The 18,840-nt window shown below is 39.3% G+C and overlaps 1 protein-coding gene across 1 annotated transcript; it reads left to right on the top strand.

Moving 5' to 3' along the window:
* Nucleotides 1-3,435: 3,435 nt before the first annotated feature.
* chrnb1l (cholinergic receptor, nicotinic, beta 1 (muscle) like) lies at nt 3,436-17,020 on the top strand. The gene is made up of 11 exons (XM_042512260.1): nt 3,436-3,535; nt 6,735-6,868; nt 7,155-7,199; nt 7,563-7,672; nt 8,843-8,951; nt 9,276-9,423; nt 9,621-9,806; nt 10,697-10,920; nt 11,012-11,184; nt 16,346-16,484; nt 16,668-17,020. Exons 1-11 carry the CDS (start codon nt 3,436-3,438, stop codon nt 16,806-16,808), a joined length of 1,509 nt encoding a protein of 502 aa, XP_042368194.1. The 3' UTR covers nt 16,809-17,020.
* Nucleotides 17,021-18,840: the final 1,820 nt, after the last annotated feature.

Raw genomic sequence — 18,840 nt, 5'->3', positions numbered from 1 at the left:
TTAAGCTACTCCTGTGTGTTTTTCAATGTATCCTTATACAACAGTTGCTGTAATACCTTATAAAAATGCACATACAGCAGTTTATATGATATTTACTAAATTAGCATCCTATGATGGGTGTGGCCACATTAGGTTCCGTAGGTTGGGTTTAGGAAAATAAAATGACATAAATTCGGCTTAGTGAAAAAAGCATGGTTTGGCAAGTTCACATTATGTACTTAATGTAAAGTTACATTAGTTTGTTTTACATAAAGTTACATACATAATGTAAAGTTACATAGGATAGGTTTAGGCAATTAAAGTTACTGAGGATAAGTTTAGGAAAGTAAAGTTACAAAGAACAGGTTTAGGAATAGAAATGTGGTTGGGTGTCGTTGGATTATGTACCTAATGTAAAGTACATATCGCAAACTCACATAAGTTAGGTTTAGGCAGGAACAGTTACTGAGAATAGGTTGAGTGAGGTAAACTTACAAGGTTAGATTTAGGGAAAATAAACATTGTTAGCATCATCACCTTACAGAAGTTTATGTACTTAATGTAAAGTTTTGTAGGGTAGATCTAGGAAATCAAAGTTACCTAGGCTAAAGGAAAGTTTCATAGGTTTAGAAAAAGAAAGCTAGTGAAGACATACCGTAAAATAAAAAAAGTTCACTGGGTTTCACACCAGACACAAACACTGGTCTCCTCGGGGATAATCCTGTGTCTGATCCATCCACCACCCCAACTTTCCTCCTCCTGACTTTTGCTCTTTGTACTACTTTCTTCTTTACCCTGTCAGGGCATTGGTCAAGTGATCGGTGCCTTCCTGATTACGTAGGCCATAGATGAGTTCTGGTGCATTACTTTTTACAGTTATATATCTGAGCAGTGCATGAGAAAAGCCTTTTTATGCCGTCTTGGCTGCAGTCAGACCCTAGGTCTGAAGATTGTGGAGCCAGGGTTGGATATTCATATGCGGTGTTCACACATAAACACCAAGCCAAACCAGATGCTATAATGAGCGAGCTATATGCCTTTCATTTCCCTGTGTCAGAATGTGCTGCAGTGTGGCACATGCTTTGTGGATATTTCTGCAACCACAGTAATCCTCTTTGTATTTTCGGCAGCAGCGTATGTGTGCGTTTGCATGGAGGCTATTCTTATGTCCGAGCAGCATGCCAACTCAATTCACCAGCTGCACCAACAGCCTGTGGAATTCCCATTATATAGGAGACCTGTGCGTCTCGCCTTATCACTAACTCACACATGTCCTTTCTCTCTCACATGACACAAACACACACTTGCCCCTTTAATCTTATGTTTCATTTTTTAAATAAAGATCTGAAGGAAAGATATCAAAGGCTCCATCTGTTGTCAGAATGCTGCCGTGAGAGTCCCGACCCCTTGCTGGTCACCTGCCTGCTCTGCTATTAATAATCATACACTGGCACTGGTTACCGGACACTACTGCATGGGCTTCCCTGAAATTTCTATGTGTGTAAATACACTCATGCATATGCAGTGTGAAGCATTTGAAGGTTGAAAGTTTTCAGTCATTTGCAACAGCTCATTTCAACAACAATGCTGATAGAGCCTCAATATTATAGACCCGGCAGCATTATCGGCACTTTTAAATAGCACTCATTTCTATCATCTGCTTATTACCTAACTCTTTGACCTTGCATGAAACTATAGCATTGAGAAGACAGGCTGTTGAACAGATATACAAAAACACACATTGGTCATTCTGGCATGGCATGCAGGGGGGCAAGTCAGAAGACATTTTCGCAACCTAGGTCTGATTTATGGTCTGTTTGTGTTTTTGCACTGTAAACCCTGACCAGCATGCAGGAGATAGGATAGTATGACCTCAGGTGGTAATAGAAAGTAGACAAAGAGAGCAGGTGATGGAAAGGTGAGTATTTTCTTATCTTGTGAAACAGACAGAGTAACTTTACGACCCTTGAAATACAGACATTACCTTCATAAAAAGAAACATAAAGGATCCAAGAAGCAGCGGGATCCAGAGTTCATTCCAAGGCCTCCACCTCATCCATCATAGCACTTGAAGTCTTTACATCTTAGAACTTCCCTTACCATTTCTATGGCAACAACATCCATCTCTATTTTTGTATCTATTCGACATGCTTATCTTTTTTCTTGCCTCAAGCTCACCTCAAACTTAATATCAGCTGAGACTGGGGTGCTCTTTTTTTTGCTCAAAATCACGGATCCTATAAGAGCTCTCCATCACTATTGACAACACCTCGCTGCTCCTGCCAAGAAGTTCGGTACTTGGCAACTCGGACTCGGCAACTTCATCTTGCAGGTTTTCCCTCTATGGTATCTGTTGAGATGAGTCTTTCAGAATCTGTTATTTTAATTCCCAGATTTGCTTAAATGGCTTCGACACATATTAAGTCACATCATGTCCCAAAATTATGTTTTTCTGCTTCTCTACCTGCAAATTATTATCCATCTCTATTTTACACTTTGATATCACTAGTATAACATCAGAGCTGTGGATCTGATCCCTGCTCCTTGCCTACTATCGCTTGTAATTTAAAAGTACCCCTAAAGACATGTTTTAAAATATACATATACTAGTATCAATATTCTGTTTAATATTGTTTCCCACATAAAAGCTCTAAAAGAAAGGGGCTGGAAGCAGATTTCCTCTTTCTCCATAGAGAAATTTTGGATGAACAACTGAAAATTTGACAACCAATTTTACCCTAAGATATTATGCACGGCTTGAATCTCACCAGTTTCCAGGTGCATCAAAGCATAACGGGAATTAATGTTTGAAGGGATGAAAGAGGAAAAGTAGATTTGATTTAACAGGAAAGAAGAATAGATGAGAGGTCAGTTACAGGCTGAAAATGACATTAGAAGTGAGGTGAACAAGAGATGCCACATATTAACCACTTCAGCTCCAAACCACCACCTATCATTCTCCATCCACAGAGAAAGTCAACTTCACGCTCCCACCCACCCACTTGTTCTACAAACAAAAATATCTCCATTGTCATAACCCCGTAGCCCATTGCCATTCCTTTACCCCATCCCACCCCCCTCCACTTCCTCTTCCTCCCACCGTTCCAGCAGTGTACAGACTGGCGAGCACCAACAGGTGCCTGCCCCACAGGCTTCCCAGTACAAACACATTCCGCCCTCTCGTCACTCCCAACGTGCGCACCCAATCAGGCCGTGGTTTCACCCATGGAGCCATGGCCACAAAGAGACGAAGGGACAGGAGAGAGAGCTGAACAGTGCGTGCCTCTAAAGTTGCCAATTCGCTGCCATCCAGCTGGAGGTGTGCATGTAGCCAAGACCCAGAAAGGTGTGTCTTTTCAGGACGCTCCGTCTAGATTTTGTGTGAGGACACAAAGGGGTCAGTGCCTAAATAGAGGAGACTGGCGCCTTTGACATCACATAAAATTCTAAGATGTCATGACAGTCATGACTGGACAAATGAAGATGGGGATGATCATCCATGCAAAGATGAGCACATTTATCATCATATGCAGCTGCCTTTGTCTCTCTTTTACTGGTAAGGATGTTTTATGAAATGCTTGTTGCATTTGTACTGCCAGTTTTCTTATTTTAACATGAATTGATATCTAGTTTTCAAGATAAATTTGTTCAATCAAAACGGATTTCCTTCATCTGAATTTCTATGTGAGGCATATAGCATTTGTTTGCACTAATATCAACTAGTGTTTGACTCTTTAACAGAAACATATTGTTTCTTTGCCTTTTGAATTAAGATGCGCGTGTTGAACTGTACAAGAAGAAGAAGAAAAGTATAGAAAGGACAACAAATATGCTTGACTGCCTTTGACTTTGACTTCTGACCCCATATCATGGTTGGGAAACAAACAAATGCCAAGTGCTTGTTGGCAGCCTGTAGTGCAGTCTTCCCATTCCTCTGTCTGTCACCTTTGCCTATTTCCTGTTGGGCTCTCCAGAAGAGAATCCTTTCCACCTCCAATTGCAAACATACACTTCAAAACTTCAGCGTTCTTGCACTCAAGATCTGATAACAACCAAGTATCTCACATTTCACTGCGCTCTGTCAGTTCGGATAAATTGGTATTGATTACACCTCCTCTGGTTATTATTTCTTTTTTTTTTTATAAAGTCATAATTAGAATCGATTTACAATGACTGGGTCTTATCTGAGCTCATCTGAAGGGCTTTGACTTTGACCTTCTGACCCCCTCAATTGAACTTGTGGAAAGGAAAAATCTGCTCTACACTGGCTGTGACCTCCACAGTGGTTATGGTGTACTGTTCCTGTCCCTTCAGTGGGCATTTTAGAGGATTTCCCTGAAGAGAAGAGGCAGCAGCAAAACAAAAATACAAAGTGGGGGAATCCTAATGAAATGAAATCCTTATTCTATGTCTTCTCAAAGATGTTTATGGTGTTCCACTTGAATAGCAAGAAAACCCAAGACTGCCCTGTTCTGGAACATATAATGAATCATATTAACACACCATTGTTTGTTAATCAGAGTCTATTTTTGTCACTGATTGAGCTGGTATCTGAGACATCCCTTTGATCCCATCCCCCTGCTGCATATCAATTACATTAGCTCAGTCACCTTTGCTACCCATCGTACACCACCTGCCCCGCTGACTGTTTCACTTGCATGTCCCATCTGTCCTTCTCTGTCTCTTCCATGCATTGTTTTGTCAAATATTTGGAATGAAATTCAATTCATCATCTGTAGATACTCAAACGCATTTTTGGATGCCTGTCATTGAGCAGGGTGCTGAATACTTTAGATGTAGTGTCGCGCTTTTACTTGGAGTGAATGCAATTAGTGAAAACCAATTTCTGTTACTAAGATTTCTCTCCAAGATAAATAGAATCATACTGAACGATACATTTGTTTAAGAAATAATTTCTCTCTTCCTTCACCCTGGTCTTTTAGAAATATTTGAAATAGTCACAAACTCTTAGCAATGCAAAACATGGTGGTGGGCATCAAAAGAGAGGTTCTTGTTGTGGTGAATATACGAATTAAGTATAAATATCAAGAAAGTCCATTCCCAAACATGTCCAACAGACATGGACTTTCAACCAGGAGACAGCTGTTTGTGTCCCACGTAAAACCAAAAGTCAGTGTAGTGTCATGACTTTACGTGCTTTTTTAACTACACTATTTACGTGAGTTTATGTTATGTATGAATGATATGCAGTTATCACAATCTTTTCATAAACTTAAGCAAGTATTTTGGGGTCTTTGAATTTATCCAAGTGTTTTTCTTTTCGTAAACCTAGCCAAACTATAACAGTTCATTAAAGACTTTGCATTGGCATTGTTTTCAACATGTGATTTGTAACAGGTAAACCATCACATAATGTTTTGTCAAAAAGTCATTTTTGTGAGACTATGTTGCTTCACTTATTTGGGTTGGGAGACCAGAAAAAATGCTTGGTTAAGTTTATGAGAAGACTGTGGTTTTGGTTAAAATAACTGTATATGACATAAATAATGTAATCTACTTTAAATAAATACCTTTGTAATACTTTGCGCGTCAGATAAAGTCCGTAAAATCGCATACAACATTGACACTGGACACAAACAGCGGTCTCCTGGTTGAAAGTCCATATTTGTTGACACATCCACTACCCCTCCCATTCACGCTGTGTGGATTTCCAAACTCTTTATTCCTAATTTGTGTATCCACCATGACAAAAGACCCTTATTGACTTTGCAATGGCAGGTTGTGTCCTTTTAATGTGTTTCTGTGAGACTATGTTGCTTCCACATACGTCCCGTATTTATTTCCAGTTATCTGTGAGTAATAATACATAGCTATGCTATATTCTAACACAATTAGAATCTTATTCATTAAACAGAGTACAGTCATACTGAGTATACATGAACATACACAGTATATTTTTAGCTTGAGTAATCCCAGTGGGAATTGAACCTCTAACCACTAGCCTGGCTCAGTGATCCACAGAGAACAAACGTGCTGTGGTCCCAGTGCCGATGGCATGTGTCATGTGTTACGGTTATGCTGTCTCATTTAAACAGCTTTGGTCGTGGTGCTTGATGTAGATGGCACTCAAACAAGTTTTGACTCTATTGTAGCTTATCTCAGGATTCCTTTATTGTTATATGCACATTCAAATGTCAAAGTCATGATATCTTGCAAAAAAGCATTTCAATTTGAAAACTGTTTTTGACATACTTTACACACCAAAATTATAGATGTTATTTAGAATGTTTATATTTCTATGTTTTTAATGGTAAAAATACTATACACTATGTGTGCATTACAATTATCCTGTGCAGCTATAAATAACATAAATGCAATATATATATATATATAGTTTATATAGAATTAATATGATTTATTTTTTTAATCTAATTTGTATTTTTGACATATTTTGTTCTTTAGCACTCAGTCAATTTTTTCTTGTGCTTTTGGTATCGCATTATGACGTATCGTATTGTACTGAAACATATCGTATTGTAACGCATAGTTTTGTATCATAAAACATTGTATTGTAAGGCATCAAATTGTCAAGTATTGTATTATATTGTATTGTACTGTATTGTAACATATGGTATACTATGATATCATGTCTTGTCTTTTACAGATAGTCATGTGATGTCTGTAGATTTCACATGAGATGTTGTAGTCCTGTAAAAGACCTATTTCACATGTGCTTTTTTTTTTTTAGATTTACTAAGACAAAGTATGACCTAATTCTTCCTTTACTTTTCCAGGAGCCTCAGAAACAGAACGAAGGCTCCATAAGAAGCTGTTTGAGAACTACAACATGAAAGTCCGACCAGCTCGTTACTGGGAGGAGAAGGTGATGGTTCGGGTGGGGATGACCCTCTCTCAGCTTGTCAGCTTGGTAAATACAAATACATACACACACATACATGCAAATACATCATTGGGAATTATTTGAGTCCTGTATTTATTTAGTTCTTTTGATGAAGTTATCTTAAAGCAATGCAGTGCTATCTTTCAGTGTTTAATCCCGCACACACACACACCAGTTGCAAGATCACTGCTGGCTGCAGTTAGTTTCCACAGAGCTGGATTGAATGTAACAGCACTGTCATGCACAACAAGATACAGCGGCATCTCTAATGTATCTACTCGTGTCTCTTTCTCTGTCTCTCTATCCACTACAGAACGAGAAGAATGAAGAAATGACAACCAACGTTTTCATGAATCTGGTATGAGGATGAAAAACATTCATCTTCATCACTGAGCCATGCTCTGCTGCCCCTATTCTTGTCTCCCCTCTCTCTGCTGCTCTGTCCTCAAATGGACTTGTCACTTTTTATAAGCGCAAATTATTTCTTGCTTTATCTCTCTTATTCCCTGACCCACTCTTTCATTTATGTCCCTCACCCTCGCTAATTAGAATTCACGACAGCTTGAGTGTTTGTGACAGTGGTGTGCGAGTGTGTGAAGAGATCAGTGGGGTTTAAATGACTTATCAAAGACAGGAGGAACTAGGATGTCGATGACAGAGACATCAGGGCACCGTAGTAATGATTTCACCTCTCTTTCTTTCTTCCCTCCATTTCTCCTAGGCATGGACAGACTACAGGTTGTCATGGAACCCAGACGAGTATGATGACATTAATGTTCTGAGGATTCCTCCCAATAAGGTGTGGCGTCCCGACATCTACCTCATAAACAAGTGAGTGTCCCATCTGCAGCCAAACAGTCATTCATATCATACATTATACAGTAACCCACAGCCAACGATGCAAATATACTTGTGCACTGGTGGTCTGACCATCATTCAGTATACCAATTTGGTCAGAACTGAAATATTTGAACAAACATTGAATGGATTACCAAGGAATTTTGCACTGACATTTATGGTCCCCACAAGATGAAGCTTACTAACTTTCCATGATGTTGACATTTGTGGCTTAAAGTGAAATATCTCAATAACTATTGCTGGACTGCCATTAAATTTGTTACAAAAATTCAATTGATGACATGCCATCAGCGTCAGTTGCACTTTTTGTAATCTCTATAAACAAAACTGCATGTGTATGCAGAATCCATAGACAATTGGACAAGATTTTGGTGTATTGGGAGCCTTGTGGATTACATTTTTGTATTCCGAGTAATATTGACCAATCACATCCCAGCAGCAGTTATACAGTCTGTGTGGACAGGCAGAACACATAGGTCAAAATGAAAGCTCGGAACCCCTTAAGATTAGCCAAAAATCACCAGCACAGAAAAAGTGGTTTTGGCCTAGATATCGGATGGCTACACTGGATCTCCCAAAAATTTGGCCATTGACCCCAGACGCTTCATTGTCATCACACGATAGTCGATGTGTTCAGAGATTGTACTTTGTGTGAAGTGCTAATTAGCAAACAAAGGAAAAAAAAGAGCACCAGGAGGGATCCAGGTTAAGCCTCAAATGTCTCAGGTCCTACAAACGCCCCTGCATGCACCTGACTTGTGTGGTTCTGCTGCAACTGGCTGCAAGGGTCTGCTGTCTTGTTAAGTCATTGTAAATATGTTCCTTCATTATTTTGCCCCTGGCCTCCTCTTAAATTGCAGAAGTGGCCTTGGGCAAAGCAAGTTGAGTATCCCTGCTAAACAGCCTTACAAAGCCCCCAGCATGGCATTTTAGAGCATGTTTGTATATTTAGATATTTATTTAAGGTCTTAAGGCTTTACTAAATTGGTTAGATGAAATCTGACAAATCTGGAAGGGAATGTTATAATTTCCTGAATATATGCTATTAACAGTGTACAAAAAGAAGATGTATTATCAGGGACAAAAATATATAATAACGTGGAATACAAGCACCACATTTATCTATCCTTTTTCTCCCTACAGTAACGATGGTCAGTTTGACGTGGCTCTTTACGTCAACGTCTTGGTTTACAGTGATGGGACAGTCAATTGGCTTCCCCCCGCCATCTACCGCAGCTCCTGCTCTATAGAGGTACTGTCTTAAAGGATCACATAACACAGCACAGAACACAAAACATGTATTTCTCTCAATAACATATTTGTCTCTATATGGTGTTTTATTCTGTTGTGCTTGTCTCCCCTTTTTTTGTTCTGTTTTTCTCTCTTTGAGCTGCAAACTCTGTTGTGTTTAAAGTTCTACATAACTCAAGTTTAGTTGTATGGCAAGATAGGAAAGACAATGTATGTTAAATACACAATACCCTAGATTTTACCCTCAGGCAGAATTCCTTAATTATGAAAAATCTCCTTTCCTGTTCACAGTTGATGTAGCAGTTCATACTTTCCTCTCCCACAGGTGTCATACTTTCCATTCGACTGGCAGAACTGCAGCATGATATTCCGCTCGTACACCTATGACGCCTCAGAGGTGGACCTGCAGTACTTTCTGGATGAAGAAAGCAATGAGATTAAAGAGATTGTCATAGATGAGAACGCTTTCACTGGTTGGTGTCTGCAGTGACCTCATCCAAAATTTATAGTCCTGTTTCCTCCTCACCTAACTGTATGATATTTAATGTATATATTTAAGCCACCATGTCTTATTTTAAACCTGTTTCACCATAACAATGCATGTCCTAAAGATTTACAATAATCATAAAAAGGCATATTACTTTCACTTTGTACGTCCCTTTCTCCACAGAAAATGGAGAATGGGCCATCTGTCACAAACCCACCAGAAAGAACGTTAAAGAGGACCTGTACGAGGACATCACCTTCTACCTCATCATACAGAGGAAGCCTCTTTTCTACATCATCAACATCATCGTGCCCTGCATCCTCACCAGCGTATTGGCTATATTTGTCTTCTACTTGCCTCCTGGAGCAGGTCAGCACATCTGACATGTTTTGACATTGTGACAACATATCACTGTGAAGAAGAGATATTGTAGGAAGAAAGACAACGCCTAGATACAGTTTCTAATGTCACACAACACTGACAAATTATGGATTCAACTGAAAGCAAACAAGACTGAATGCAAACCATGGTTGAGTTTTTGGAGCATTTACTCATTTACTCCATCAGTCAGATGGTGCTAAATGTTAGCACTGTCTTATTTACCTAGAGAAGACCGTTCCAACATATTCAAAGATAAACCCAATTCATCACGTCATGTCCTAAAGTTTGCAGATGTCAACATTAAACAGAATTCAGCAGAATACAGAAAAAGTTGGCATTTTACATTTCTGCAAACTATGTATATGTTACATTTTTACAGTTTATATGTATCATGATGAGAGTGGTTTCTCAAGGAGAGGACGCTTTTCAAGTTGCAGACCATTGTTTAACACCAAAATCGGTTGTCTTTTAGTAAGTCATCTATGTTTTTCCACCAGAGATAGTGTTTACTGAGACATCCCTGCATTTCCAGAGTGGAAAGTGTCATGAAAAGCATGGTACTGAAGCTAATTTTTACTTAGACATACCTGCAGTCATGGAGATGATGCCACAAAAAGAGGTTGTTTTTTACAGAGACACTACTGCTTGATTTCCTGTTGGGATAGTGCCACGAAAAGTGGGGATTTTAAGCAAAAACATGATGTTTTCCTATTCATAACCAAGTGGTTTTGTGCCTACACCAACCACATTATTGTTGAAACATAAAGTTGTACGTGGTTTGAGGAAATGCACAATGCCAACATTTTTGTCTTCCAATTGGGTTGCAGAATAATATTTTCTGCTTCACTGTCATATTTGATTCTCCCTGTTGTCTATAGGAGAGAAGATGACTCTCTCCATTTCCGTCCTCATCGCTCTGACTGTCTTCATGCTTCTGCTGGCTCAAAAGGTCCCTGAGACTTCCCTCGGCATCCCAATTATTGTCAACTACGTCATGTTCACCATGATCCTGGTCACTTTCTCTGTCATTCTAAGTGTAGTCGTACTCAATCTGCACCACCGAACGCCCAGCACACACATCATGCCGAACTGGGTTCGAATTGTAAGGCTAGCTTTAACAAAGCACCCATCTAGGTTGTTTCAGTACCTTTGAGAGAGATGATTTCACTGATTTCTTTACCTCAAATTTACAGGTATTCATTCAGTTCCTGCCAAAGTACATCGGCATGATGAGGCCAAACGCAGATGATGCTCTGGTGAAGTCTAACGATGACTTGCCCACCCAAAGCTTCAATGGCAGGCAGCCTGGAGGAGAATACTTCTTCCGCAAAATCAACCCTGATCTCGTGATACCCTGGAGAGGCAGGTAGGGATGCATTCACTAACAATGTATGTCCCAGTCAGCTTAACAATTCCTACTGTCTCATTTGATCACAATGAAAACTGGCAATTTCTGGTCATCCGAGTAAAAACCTCCGACACCAAGTCGTCACACTAGCAGAAAGGCTGAGGTAGGCAAAACTTTACCTAAAGTGTGTGAACAAGTAGGAATCAGAATAAGAAATAGGAATGACAAAGCCCAGAAGTTAATAGTTAAAGATAAAGCAAGCTCTTGGGTTGAGTTGTTGAGAGAGATTAAACTGCCAAAAAGATTATAGTTCCTATATTCTTACCTGTCAGGACTGTTAAACACCACAGACTTGAAGTAAAACCCATCAGAGTCATTCATCCTGATTCAGCCTCTTTACAGACTAAGATCTGCTGATCCTGACATTACACAAGCAGAGAGCCATTTCTATTAATGTTAATAAAATTCCAGTGCAGGCATGAATCTTCTTTTAGGAGTGTGCCAAAGTGTGAATGTTGGATCTGATGCCAGACTTGCTATTATAGTAAAGTACACAGTGTGCTAGACTTGGCAGAATTACAGCCATCACCACAGCAGCCCAGAGAATCTGTAAAGACAGTAACAGAAGGACTTCCTTCAGCCTCACATAATGCTTTATTTAATACAACCTCATGAAGTGTACTCTGACAGATTAAGAAAGATTAATGATATAGCTGCATAACACCAGATGGAGTAGACTGTTATTTTGATTATTTATCATTATTATGCTTTGTTATACCCTGATTTTTTTAGTTTTAGTGATAGTGAATTGCTGCCCTGTACAGTATGTAGTGTTTGTTGGTTACTGTTTGTAAGCAATACCACCAGTGAAAGTGAAAGTTAAAGCCAACTCCATGATCCACTTTTGTTTTTGTCCGCTTGAATTAATAATTTGTTATATTTGCATTTTTCAGGGCTGTGTCTGCAGTTTTGTAGCTTCCTTTTGCATGTGTGTGGCTTATAGTCTAGCACCTGGTTGCTACCTGTTTGCAAAATCCCAATTTCACCACCACCCTGTAACCCGGAACATCCCGAGCATGGTAAAATAAGAAAACACAGACTCCACAGGTAATCACACCACCACACACTTTTAAGTGGATCATAAGTGAAAATTGAGTGGAATTACTTTCATACTGTATGAGTCTACATTGATTTTGAGGAAAATCTGGCATAGAACACAGTGAATCAAACAGTGTATGCTGAACTGTGATGTCTTTTTTCCTATTTTCAGTTGATTGAATTGGAGTTTCAGTAGCTGGTGGTCTTTTATTTGGCCTATCATACCAAAGAGTGGATGTTTAGATCAGCAAGTCTCAAAGCTTTAATGAGTCACTAAACTGTAAATCAACTTGCTATCTAAATTATAGTAGAGTTAATCCTAGCATTTTAACAAAAATACAATGCAATAACTATACAGTGTTTAAGTAAATGTGTAATGCTGTGCAGTGGTAGTCAAGTAAAATTTTGTGAAGTGGACAAATTGCAAGTAGTGCAACATTTAATGCAACAAAATGTTGCCTCGTTCTGTATCGTCCCACCAACCGTGCTGGCTTCTCTCTGGCTAATCTGCCAGTAGGCATCAGCCTTGCCACCCAGCCGCGGCATCATAAACAGCCCCACAGTCCTCTGAAGCAGACCCTTTGCTGGGCATCTCTCATCCCGTTCCAAAGGCATCATATTCAGCCCCAGCTAAGCCCCACACCCGCGTCCACAGTCGCCAGCCACTAAGCCTCTGTTTAGGTTGGACATTAGGGGGTAATCCCGCAGAAGGGAGGTGGAGGGAGGGTGGAGAATGGATAGGGGTAGATGAGTGGAAGGGGAGACTGGTGCTGAGTGATGGGGGCAGAGGTGGATTTTGGGTTTTTGATGTGGATGATGGCGGTCATTCAATCTGTGTCATGTGGCCTTTTCGTTCAGTCATCTCTTTTTTATCTTGTTATTCTGTCAGAGGGCTAGTTAGGAGCCAGGTGCTGTTCTTTACAATATATTTATAAGATTTGTCTGCATACTTTATGATGCTTGCATGCTTAAACTATATAGGAATATCCATATGAAGAATGCACGCGTGCGTGTGCGCGAGTACGGGTGCATGTGTTTCATGTCATAGTGAGAGGGGCATCATGTATCTGCAGTAATGAATACAAGCCGTGGAATGTGAATGGTATGCAGCATGTAGAGCACTGCATAGCTCAGCCCTGCACACACACACACACACACACACACACACACAAACACATCATTTTTATTGTCCTGCGGTCCATCTGTTGTCACGCTGTCTCTCTGTGACTCTGATAACTTGCCCCGCTCCTTCACTGACGCCTTCCCCTCTCTGGTGCCGGAGGTTCTGCACATTATTAACATCATGTACGTGTACCTATGTACATGGACTGCATGTAGTTTAGACATGCACTGAAGTTCCAGTCTGACAGGTGGTGCTGTGACTGACGTCTTCAGGAGGTGTGACATACAGCTCTCTCTATCTCCTTTTGCAATGTTTTAGTGTTGAGTGGTCATGACAGGGTTTTGTATATTTTAGAAAGAAGTTCAATTTAGTTTCATCACGATTAGCCAAGTTAGAAAACAAATGGCTGCTCTTAAAACATATATATCAAAATTCTAAATACACACATTTAGAACAAAAACACAGTGTTCCTCTTACTTGCGATCAAGACTTAACTTGAATAACAACATTTTGGCAAAAAGACCTTCATCAGCTTATCTTGATGACCTGAGGATAACCTTAGATTATCTTGATAACCTGATGAGGGTCTTTGTACTGAAAAGTTATTTCTTGATCACAAGTGGTCTTTTGACTGACACTGAGGTTAAACAAAATAAATCCAATTTTTACAAGAGGTGAAGGGTGAATGGGGTGATGGGAGGCACAGGGCAGCAAGAGGAAGTGGAATCTCAAGCAAATACTTAACACCCTATTTAAGTGTTTCCCTCAACCTGTGTAACTGGTCAGACACATGCGTCCCTGGCCTGACCTGCTCTATAAAAACAGTATGTATCGTGCAGTCAAGTACTATACATACTGTTACAAGCATAAACAAGCATGTGTAAATGAATAGGGAGTATCAGTATTGAGGGTTAAACTTGAACTTGAAAAAATCTACTAATGTCCTGCACTTAATGGGAGACTCTGGTCTGGACTTTTGGGCTACTTTGCTTCCATGACATTTCAGACCAGTGGAAAAAAATCAAAAATATCAATTGCATATTTTAACACAACATTTTGGAAAATTTGTAATACAAAAAAAAATTAGTTAAAAGACTTGCCTTACTCATCTGTAGTGTCTTTCCTTAAGATAAGGGGATATAAACCTTCATTTATCCTGATGGAAACAGCTGTGCAGCAGTTGCTATACATTATAATTGTGAATATTGTAGTTCAGAGATTATAGTTTGCCCTCTGATTTCAACAATACACAAAAATGCAGAAATTGTTCAAATGGCACTTTGAGAGCGCTGTCAATACGACACTCTCTGCTCTTATGTTTTGCATTATGGAACAGCTATGTGAAGGGAAGAATGAAGGGGTCAAAGGTCAGGGCATCACATGAATGTTGACCCAGTGTTGTGTCAGTGTGCTGCTGCTGTCACTCAGTGCTCAGAGGGGCTGTATGTAGCAGTGAGGCTCGTTAGTGGCTAGAGGGCACACAAGGACACATACTGCATGTTATGAAGCGACAATACTGACATCTACATCTGTACTGTATGTCCCACAGTGGACAGCTAATGTCACCGTTGGTTCGCTTTAGCAGGGATGAACAATGCTGTTCTAGTGACTCATGACATGCTCAACATAAATCAGAGCTCACTGAGCATCTGTGACGGGTGTTGGTGCATTTTTTAACTCCTTCCAGAGGACATGAATCAAAGTGTCAGCATGGCATCCTCACAAAATAATGTGTTTCTTTTGTAAACAGCATCTTACTCAGCCCGTTCGTTCACTGTAATAAAAATAATAACACTAAATATATGACTAAATAAAATTCGACAATAAAATAAACCAGAAATTAAATAGTAAAAAATAATAAAACTAAATAATAATAAGACTAAAATGAAAAATAATACGACTAAATAATAAGAATAAAGACTAAATAATAAAAATAAAATCAACTGATAAAAAAAATAGTAAAAAAAAATTAAAATAAAAAGGAAAACAAAAACTAAGATCAACAGATAAATAAATAGTTAAAAAAAACAAAATCAAAAAGGAGACTTTATCATAAGACTAAAATAAACTGATGATTAAGCAGTAAAAAAAATGAGAAGACTAAAAAATAAGATAACATTTAAAAATAACAGGACTTGAATAAACTGGTACATAAATATTAAAAAAATCCCAATCTTAATGCAGATTTTCTTTTTTCATTCTTACTTTATGCCTGTAAGTTGTAATATTTGCAGGTACAACAGGTACCTTTATGTAGATCTTTTTCATAGTAAGATGACAAAACAAGACAGCACTTAAGACATCTTGAAGGATTGGTTTAATCCTGAAAATGAACTTTCAGTTTCTAAATGAGAGTTTGATGTGAAGGTTCCACTCATATATCTGTCTGCTTAGTTTAGCGGAAAGACAGGAAACAGGGAGACAATAGCTAAATCTACATGCCAGCCCCTGTAAAGATGGTTTATTATTGTCACTGGCCAGAAAGCAAGTAAGTATGGAAGCATATTGAGTATCACATTATAACAGTATCACATTATAACAGTATCACATTATAACGTGAAAAGTTTGTATAACAAGATTTTTTTTTTTTGTTATAACACGACATTTATGACAAGAAACTTTCTTGTTACAACAGCATAGTACTTATGTTGTAAAATAAAACATTGTAATGTCATAAAAAACTTAAAAAATGTTTAACTATTTTAAAGCAAATGACAATAGTGTACTTAAAAATAAGATTCATACATTTAAACATAAGATATTACTGTTAGATTACAAAGTATTATGAAGACAGACATTTTTTACAGTGTATATAAAACCACTAGCACATAGCACAGCTGTGTTAAATACCTTCGAAACTTGGAAAGAAGTTTGAATAACTTCAACGACACTAAATTCCTTGTTGCAGCCAGTGTCAGTGTTTTCATTGCCCATTTATTTCCCACTACTTTGTTTAAGGTGTGAGAGCACAGTGCACCTCCAGCGGCTCCCGGACACTGACAGCTACTGTCTGATCCTCCCTCCCAACCTGAAGTCAGCCATCTCTGCCGTGACATACATGGCCGAGCAGCTGAAGAAGCAGGACACGGACGACACGGTGAGAAATGTGCAAGACACGTCACACCCTGTCGGCCAGCTTGTTATTCAGCGTTTACAGCTCCTGAGCACAGAGCGTTCCGAACACGCCCCAACGAAGTCCATGTGTCATTGCATACATACAGTACATCGCTGACTCAGTGCTTACAGTAAGTGCTTTAGTGTTTGTGTGTGTTCCCTCCAGATGACAGGAGACTGGCAGTTCATCGCCCTCGTGGTGGACCGTCTCTTCCTGTGGTTGTTTGTCATCATCACCACCCTGGGCACCCTGGCCATGTTCTTGGACGCCAGTTTCAACTATACACCCGACAACCCATTCCCATAGAAGACAAAAACACACTACGTTGGAGCTTGTTTGGTTGTCACTTTTTCTTATTGGTGATTTCTGAGATCACCGGATCTGACTTTCCATAAACACCTATTCCATGTTACACTATTCCAAAGTTCTGTTGTGTTTGTCAGGTCGGGTAGCAGTGTCCTTTTTGCAAAAAGTAGAATCGCGCACACATAACCTACATAACAGAATCCATGTATAGATTTATAGGAGGTGTATATGGTGACACGCAGTGGTTTTGCATTATTGTTTGTCTAAATCATGTATTTAACAGATATTTACGTCTAAAAGCTTGAAATACAGTTTTCTCAAAAGTGACAGTTTCTTTTGCTAAATGCGCCTTCTGTACTTTGCAGAACATGAAGGAAACTTAGTTTTATGCTTTGATGCAAGAATAGTGCTTACACTTTGTGATTGTTGTGTTGGCCTTTGGGCAGTAGAGGGCAGCAATGTAGTGTTAATTTTAAAGATGAGAACCCAGCTGTTAAAAGGGAGAAATTGTTTTTGTCAGTCTAACCCTAACCCTAACCATAATCCATTAAATTTAAATATCAAAAGGTTTAATATTAATGTTCTGCTTGGGGTCCTGGAGACCTCTCACAAACATAAGTGAATATGTTTTATTATAATTTCCTCATGGTTTTTTCATCACAAAAAAAATCCTTCACTGACAGGCTGTGGAACCACCTCTGTTTTTTTTTTATCACCTATAAACCTTTAAGTGCCGTATAAAGTTGGAACCTAAAGTGTAGTTTAAGAAATAGAAATGAAGGTACTGTAAAACATCTTTATGTGACGAGAAGTTTTAGTAGTGAGTTGTTTAAAACCAAGATTTCAAATGTTGCCCGGCCTGTCTGATACAGCAAGGGAAACTACTCAAGCTACAAATACTTGTTACTTTGTTCTTTTGACTGTGTTTGCAGAAACAGTGGTAAGAGTTTAGTCAGAAGATTAGATGCCTTGAAGCATACTGAGGCTTCAGGAAGTCAACAATGTTCTTGCAGAACTGACCTACTTTGGCTACTCAATATACGGTACTGATGCAATACTGGATTACCCAGAGTTCATGGGTGGAGTCATCAGTGGAACCCAACACAATGGGTTGTTTTGACCCAGTTAAATATATATATATATCTATTTATATATCCTCTGTTTGAGGTGTTGTTGGAAAGTCAATCAGTGACCACATGAAACACGAAAAAACACAGAAACAATAGGCAACCACAGCGAAACACAAAACACTGAAAAGAGACACAAAACATGCACAAAGAGATTAAATACAACCATAAGAGGAGAAAAACAACTGAAAATGACATATTTTTACTGGTTTCATAAAATGTCTCCCTTTGAATATGTGCCCCAGTCTCTCCCTCTTATTTAACATTTTCTAAACCCACCCTTGCATTAATATCCCAACAGTGATACAAAAAGTAACACTGGATCAAAATAACCCAAGGGTGCTGGGTGAAGTTAACTCTGTATTGCATCAGTCCCTAAACTGGGTCAGTTTTGACTCAGTGGTGATATTTTGTTTTTTTCACGGTGGATCTTTGCACTGATTAAGTTGTCTTACAGTGTAGTACATTCCACAGTTCCACTGTAGCCATTTTCATGCTCACTGAGCTGCAGCAGAAAGCCACAGAGTCTGTGATTGTATTCATTGTGTCCAACTGACCAAATATGTTTCTAACCTGCATGTAGCACTTGCCAAGCTCTGTGGAGAAGAGTGAGTCCACAAGACCAAGAACACAATCTATTCGTCCTGTCCTGCTGCTGCTGCACAAAAGCCAAAGTAGTTGCATAAGAAGACTGAAGGTGAAAAAGACAGGGGACATGTAGAGAAGGGCGCCGTCCCCCTTATTTGCGCACTCAGAGCTTTTCAGGGAAAAGCCGTGGGCCCAGGGTGTTTTATTGCTAATGCCTCAGTGACTTCCAAGGGCACTTAAAGGGCTTCAATCATTGAATTTGCACTCCACTTGCTCACTTCAGACCGGGAGGAGGCCTCAGAAAAGGGAGGGAGAGC

Source organism: Plectropomus leopardus, chromosome 23, assembly GCF_008729295.1.
Source record: "Plectropomus leopardus isolate mb chromosome 23, YSFRI_Pleo_2.0, whole genome shotgun sequence".
NCBI lineage: Eukaryota > Metazoa > Chordata > Actinopteri > Perciformes > Serranidae > Plectropomus > Plectropomus leopardus.
The sequence above is the reverse complement of the archived record's forward strand: the minus strand, read 5'-3'. Positions and strand labels throughout refer to the sequence as shown.